At 39.5% G+C, this 7,895-nt stretch overlaps 1 protein-coding gene across 1 annotated transcript; it reads left to right on the top strand.

Moving 5' to 3' along the window:
• The first annotated feature begins 162 nt into the window (after positions 1-162).
• LOC140149992 (THAP domain-containing protein 3-like) lies at positions 163-7,637 on the top strand. Its single transcript, XM_072171997.1, has 3 exons — positions 163-397; positions 5,522-5,753; positions 6,962-7,637. Exons 1-3 carry the CDS (start codon positions 309-311, stop codon positions 7,277-7,279), a joined length of 639 nt encoding a protein of 212 aa, XP_072028098.1. The 5' UTR covers positions 163-308; the 3' UTR covers positions 7,280-7,637.
• The last annotated feature ends 258 nt before the right edge of the window (positions 7,638-7,895 follow it).

Below are 7,895 nucleotides of genomic sequence, written 5' to 3'. Positions count from 1 at the left end.
TTGAAAATAATTTTTTCCCCAAGTAAATTAGATGAGTAGAGTATGATGCAGGTTTAAATAATATTTCCATACTTTGTTAAGAATAAAATAATATTTGATCTGAATATCATGAAATTGCTATTTGTTTTCAAATAATAAATGAATAATTTTAAGAACACCATAAAGGTCAAGCAGTGGGTCAAATACAAAGTTTGTTTACATCTGAAAAAGCAAAAACACAGCTGGCTGCTGAAACCCATGAACCGAAATACATACATGTAGGGTTTTGTTTGGTATAACCTAACAGCAGTTACAAGTTTCAAGCTATAATGCCTAAAATGTGTATAGCACCACTTTGTAAAACTCATCGAATAAGAAAACCTGAAGATAGAGCAAAGGTCGGATTGTCATTTCACAGGTAAGCTTACTAATCATGCTATAAATCAAGTGCAGACTTCAGTATTATTAAAGTTCATGAAGTTAAATACATGTACTAATTCCTAGTAAATAAAGCGTATAGCTGAATTTATGCTTGCATACTTTTGCATGCACATAAAAGCAATTCTCGCACAAATTTTGGCAAGGAATTGCCTTTTTTGCAATGTTTCGTGCAAGTACAAATACGGTCGGTGGCCAACGCGCACCCAGTTTTTTCTATGCACAACATGGTGCGCGCAGAGGATAGTAATATTTACGCTGGAACAATTACGCATTTTGCAGTCAATTGTGAAATATTACTGACCTCAATCTGCGTTTGCGTTTTTAGTTTACAATTTATAGTTATGAGAGGCAAACCTTAGTTAACAATTTGCTAGTCAGCCAAATTGGCCTAAACCGGGCCCAAACACAATACATATTACATAGAAATTTAAAAGAAAAGATTTGTCAAGGAAACCTTCATAAATATGTTGTCTATACTTCACTTGAACATTTGATTTATTTATTTTTGTGATGAGAGAATCGCACATGGAATTTTAGAGGGATTGTGATAGCACTTCCAGATAGAAAAGCAGCACTATCATGAGAAAGCAAACATCACCCCCCTATTTAAGAAAGGTGCCACTACCGATCCTGCAAACTATAGGCCTGTGTCACTGACGAGTGTTTGCTGCAAGATTCTTGAACACATACAGTAACTTGATGCGTCATTTGGCAAGTCACTTAACATCTTGGCAGGTAACCAACATGCGTTCAGAAAGCATCGCTCCTGCGAGTCACAACTTATTCTCACAACACATGATCTTGCCAAGAACTTTGATGAGAAGAAAACAACAGATATGGCCATCCTTGATTTTTCTAAAGCTTTTGATGTTATCCCGCACCAAGGGCTGCTTCTAAAGCTAGATTATTATGGCATCCGCTCTCTCTCTCTCTCTCTCTCTCTCTCTCTCTGTGTCAGGTGGCGCTGTGTAGCGCTGCTGTGGTCTTCACAAGAGTACGCCATCTCACTCGATCCGATGCCAAGTGTGTTGCACCTTGCATTCCCTGGTTAGAAACCAGCTTCACGTCATTAGTCCAAGATGTTGGTGGACGTCCTCTTCCTCGCTTGCCTTCCATGGCCCCTTGCAAAATCTGTTTTTCTACACCTCCATGTTTCCTGACAATATGGCCATAGTACTTCAGCTTTCTCTCCATTATGCCGCTTCTGATGGTTAGACTTGTACCAATCTTGTCAAGGATCCAGGAATTTGTTCTCCTGTCTTTCCATGTCACTCGTAGAAGCCTCCTGTAACACCACATCTCAAAAGCATCTACTCTTTTCCTATCATTCTTGGTCATAGCCCAAGACTCGCATCCATAAGTGGCAATGGAAAACACAGTTGCACTGCAGTAGTAGGCGTACCTTGAGGTCAATGGATAGGCCTCTGCTTTTCCATATGCTTGACATGCCCTGCACAGTTGTCCTTGCAATAGCCAGTCTTCTCTTAATTTCAGTTGTGCTGTCACCACTGTTGTTAATCATTGAACCCAGATATTCAAATTGCTTCACCTCCTCAATCTGTTGTCCATCTATCACAAACTCATCACTTTTTCTCTCTCTGTCTACAACCATTATTTTTGTCTTCTTTGTGTTCAGGAGAAGGTGTTTTTCTTCACTGGCCTCTTTGATGCGCTTCAAAAGATCAATCAGCTCTACTCTGCTGCTACAAATAAGAGTGGTATCATCGGCGTACCTCAGGTTAGTAATTCTTGTACCGCCAAACTTCACTCCACCTTCAAACCCCTCCAAAGCTGTTCTCATTATGTCTTCAGAGTAGATGTTAAATAGGTTTGGTGATAGCACACAGCCCTGTCGTAAGCCTCTTCCAATCTTGAACCAATCTGTGTCTCCACTACTTGTTCTGACTGCCGATTCTTGGTCTTCATATAAGCAGCTGATCAGATCCACAAGATGACTTGGAAAACCCATCTTTTCATAGTTTCCCACATCTGAGGGTGGCTAACACAGTCAAAAGCTTTACTGTAATCTATGAAGCACATGTAAAGAGGAAGTCTATGCTCTCTGCATTTCTCAATCACATTCCTGATATTGACAATTTGGTCCCTAGTACCCCTTCCTTCACGAAATCCTGCCTGCTCATCAGATATTTCCTGCTCCATTTTGTTCTTCATTCTCTTGATGATGATCTTCAGAAGCACTTTACTTGCATGACAAATCAGGCTGATGGTCCGGTGATTGGCACACTCTTTCAAATTTCCCTTCTTTGGCAGTGGAATAAATACTGCCCTGCACCAGTCTCTCGGCCATTTCTTCTTTTTCCAGATGATACCACATAGACGCCACATTAGGTCTATCCTTCTTTCCCAGTTGCCTTCCACAACTCAGAAGCTACATTATCAATGCCAGGTGACTTAGCATTTTCATTTGTTCCATGGCAAGCTCAACTTCAGATCTCAATGGTGGAGGTTCTTCCTCACTGCTTCACACTGTACATACACCTTGTCATCTTGTGCCTCAAACAGCTGGGAACTATACTGAACCCATCGCCTTTTGATGTCTACACTTTCGATAAGAGTGTTACCTTTCTCATCATTTATAACATCCATCCTGGGGGTCCACTTCTTGGTAAGTTCTTTGGCAATACCAAAAGCTATTTTTGAGTCACCCTTACATCTTTCCATTTCCACACACTTCCTTTCGATGTAGTTTCTTTTGTCCTCCTTAACACTTTTGGAGACCTCTTTGTTTAAGCGTGCCCATTCTTCCTTTTCTCCATCTGCCTTTGCTCTCTTCCTGTCATCAGCTAGGTTTAAGGTCTGCTGAGAGATCCACGGCTGTTTCTGTTTCATCTTTCTAGGGATGTACTTCTTTGCTGTGCTCTGGACTGCTTCTTTCATGTCTTCCCACAATTCATTTGGGGTCTGCTCCTCTTCATTAACTTTCAGTAACTCATCAAACCTGTTCTTCACATCTACTGAATATTGAGTGGGAATGTTGTCAACATCATACCTGGTAGGTGGTGCATTGTCTCTCTTAGCTCTCAGTTTTAGTTTTACTTTGGCTACAAGTAGCTGATGGTCACTACCACAGTCAGCGCCTGGTCGTGTCCTGACATTTTGGAGTGATGTTCTCCACCTCTTCCTGACCATGATGTAATCGATCTGGTTTCTTGTTCTATCTCCTGGGCTCATCCAAGTCCACAGTCTCCGTGGATGATGCTGAAATAACGTGTTCCCAATGACTAGGTTATTAGCTTCACAAAATTCCTCCAGTCTGTCTCCACGTTCATTTCTGATCCCAAGTCCATATTGGCCTATACACCCAGTTTTCTCCTTCATTTTGCCAATCTTAGCATTCCAATCCCCCCACGATGAGTAAGTCTCTTCTAGGTATACTATCCATAACTCCTTGTACCATCTCATAGAAGTCTGTCATCTCACTCTCTGATGCATCTGATGTTGGTGCATACACTTGTATGATAGATATATTTAAAGGATGTCCTTGCAGTCTTACAGTCATCACTCTTTCATTTATTGGATTATATCCCAAAACACACTTGGCTGTGGTTCTTTCTATTATGAAACCCACACCTCCACTCAAAGACCAAAACTTGGATTTCAAGCTTCCTTACCAAACACCTGCAGCGAGTGTGTGAATGGTAAATGTTCCGAATGGCGTCCTGTTTTAAGTGGAACTCCGCAAGGCACAGTGCTAGGCCAACATCTCTTCTTGCTGCATATAAATGACATTCACAATAGCGTTTCAAGTACAACCAGGTTATTTGCAGACGACTGCCTCCTTTATCGACTTATAAATTCATCTGCCGACGAAATCGATGCACACCAAGAAGACCTTAATACCATGGTTCAGTGGTCTGAAGATTGGGGAATGAAATTTAACCCAACTAAATGTGAAACAATGCGTGTTTCCAGGAAGAGAAGCCCAGGCACCACTTCTTATAGCACCACTGGAGTCAAATTAGAGGAAACAAACCACACCAAATACCTAGGACTAGGTATCCACATTGAAAAAGATCTCTGATGGATCAAGCAGACCCATTATGCTGCTGGCAGAGGTATTGGCGTCCTAAATTTCTTCAGAAGAAATTTCCATCATTGCTCTTCCTCTGTCAAAGAGAAGTTGTATTGTACTTTCGTGCATCCTCACCTTGAGTGCGCTGCAGCGTCATGGGCTCCCTACACATCTAAAAACATCGCCTATTTGGAAAGAGTGCAGCGACAAGCCGCCCGCTTTGTTACCAACACTTATGGCAGAGATACCAGTGTTACCCAGCTGCTCAACACTCTTCAATGGGAGTCCCTGAAGACCAGATGTGAAGCACACAGATTAACATCATTTTACAATTTAGCAAAATGATCTTCTGGACATAGACTACCAAAAATTCACCGAGCCAAAATCAGACCGTTGCAGAAGAGGCCACTCAAACCAGTTTGCAATCCCGACTCGAACTACCGACATGTATGCGAACTCATTTTTTCCGTGCACCATTAAGACATGGAACAAGCTTCAGCAGTGAACTGTTACGCAACCACACCCCTTCAAGTTCAAGTGATCTCTCCTGTAAGACCCAGCTCTAAACAAAAACTAGTCCACCCTCGCGAGCCTCCAGTTTAAACTTCTTCAAGGAGATTTTTGGAGGTTACCAATACCAAGTACCAAGACTATGCTGTTTTGTTTTTAGTTGATGCATTAAATGTTGGCTGAATATATTTAATGAAAGTCAATCTTTGACAAGATGTAACTTTGCTACGGAAAGTGCTATGACAAAACGGTTTTCAGTTTTAGCTTTCTTTACTCAAGGGCTTTAATTTGATATATAAAATGATGCGGACACAAGAGGAAATAGATCAGTCAATAGCAACAATTTTATAACATTGAACAATACAAATGATCCACTAGCTTGCACAGAGCTATTAATTATATAGCAATATTTACATGCTGCCTGCCATCAATACACAAAAAAGATAAAAAGGCTGGGTTTACAATTTACCTCATAATCATATTCCCTTTCTATTTTATAAAAAACAATGTACATGTTATTAATTTTACTTGGCCTTACCATTGTTTGTTATATTACAGATTACCTCTGAAGACACCAATACTTCTTTCCCAATGGATGCAGAACCTGGCTGACCATGGCGATAGCCAGTGGAAGATGCGTTACCTGAACTTCAGTCAGGGTAAACCTAAGAACATGGCTGTATGCTCCTTGCACTTTACATCCGACTGTTTTGATACATCATTTGCTAGTCCTCACCTCAAAACAAATGCCGTTCCTACACTATTTGGCTTCAATGCATGCGCTCAAAGGGTTGGTTTTATCTTTAATCAAGTTTCTGCTTTTTTAAGTAATGTGAATGCTGTAGTTGGGAGATTTACTTTTTATTTAGTATGTCATTAATTATGCCAATTTGATGTAATGTAGTCAGTCAGCAATATGGAGTAAATTTTCTGGAGGTGACCAATGCGTATCAATGTGAGTGCAACCTTGAACCTGATCCCTGACACCCCCCCCCACCCCTCGTAGTTGACCTGACTATGAAATTGAAAGTGTAATAATAGGTCTAGAAAGCAGCTTACTATCTAGTCATGGGTAAGGAACTTGGGATATCTGAATTACCCATGCTCCTAGGGTTTGAGCTGATAATTGCATATAGGATGTAAGTTTTGTGATAGTAAAGATGTTGAAGATGAGTTTAACTTTGATATGAAGTGTTCTTTTTACAATGACATGTGCATAAGATTGCTTGATAATTTTAGAAGCATCTATGACCTTGACAGTCTGTCTGATAGACACATCTTTATACTTATTATGAGTGTACAGGACAATGATACCATTCAGTTGGTTATTCAGTTTGTAAACTCATCTTTTGATAAACGCACTGTACATGATATTTAGTCATCTTGTAGTAGTTTAACTATTGTTTACTATCACTTATTTGTATCCGTTGTTTGATTATAAATTGTAAGATGAATATCAAATAAATCAATCTTGAATCTTGAATTTTATGTTCACACAAGAAACCAAAAGGAGACCTTTAGAAATCTGACAATAAGGGAGTTGTGTAATTATTGTATTTGGTTAAGGGGGTACTACACCCTTCAATAAATTTGTGTCTATTTTTGCATTTTTCTCAAAACTAATAACACAGTGGTAAAAAAAGTTATGTATATTATAGGGGCAAGGAATCCAATTACTACACTGGAATTTCAGTGACCCAAGACAAGCGGTTCGTTATTTATGAAAAGAAAAGAGGTACCGCTAGAATGTACCTCATTTCCTATCATATATACTGAACCGCTTGTCTTGAGTCACTGAAACTTCAGTGTAGTAATTGGATTCCTTGCCCCAATGATATATATAACTTTTGTTACCAGTGTGTTATTATTTTTTGAGAAAAATGCAAAAATAGTCACAAATTTACCACAGGGGTGTAGTACCCCTTAACTAGACTTTATTTGTTAGTTTAGACCTCTGATAACAATTTCTAATTTCTAATTTTAATTTTCTTTTTCCAGTGCTTTGAACATGCAAGGAGTCGTGCTTCCTTCAACATCCAGCATGACCATACGTATCCACTGGGAGATGCCACCTCAATCAAACTGAAATTACATGAGATGCAGGACAGAATTCAACAGGTCCAAAAGTATAAACTTTTTAATCAATCAAAATTCACCAAGCTCCAATCACAACTAAAAGACACTAAAAGGATGTTAGTTACAGCACAGCGTAAAGTAAAACAACTAGAATACCTAGACAGTCTACTCAGAACTGCACAAATCACAGATGGAACTCCAAAAGGTCAGAAGAGACTGCATCAAGTGAAACTAGTGTGACAACGAATTCTGTTGGGTCTGTTATGATGAAGGGTAACATTCAACATTATAATAAAAGTCAGAGATGAAAAAACTAGTTTGCATCTGACAATCTTGGCAATCAAACTCCCACACTGTGGGCCACAGTCTGTGATTGGTTCAAAAGAGTACGTAAAAGGGAGGTTGATTCGTCTGGTGCCTTCATCAGAAAAAAGGAATCACAGGAAATGGCGAATGATGTCGGTATTTTTATAAGGCAAAAAGCAACTTTTCTAGGCATTGTTGACATGGTGCCTTCAGGAAAGAAAGTTTCCTATTACTAAGACCTAACTTTTGAGATGGTTTGTATGTTTGAAGTTGAAAAATAAATCATTGAGCAAGCTGTTTACCCACCGCCTGCATTCAAAAATTTCAATCATCACATTAAATTGTGAACAAACCATTTCTGAGTTTGATTGACAGGTTTCGTCAGATGAGAACTAGTTCCTTTATCGCTGTCTGTTATTATAGGATCTAGACTAGCAGGGCGAATTACATGCGGGTGTTCAGAAGACTGCGTCTTCAAACATCATTTTGTTTAGTGTCTAAGGTACAAGCACTTGAACTTTGATATATACCTATGAAAGGGTTTGCTACA

Source organism: Amphiura filiformis, chromosome 1 (assembly GCF_039555335.1).
Source record: "Amphiura filiformis chromosome 1, Afil_fr2py, whole genome shotgun sequence".
Lineage (NCBI taxonomy): Eukaryota > Metazoa > Echinodermata > Ophiuroidea > Amphilepidida > Amphiuridae > Amphiura > Amphiura filiformis.
This window is presented reverse-complemented; position numbering and strand designations above follow the sequence as displayed.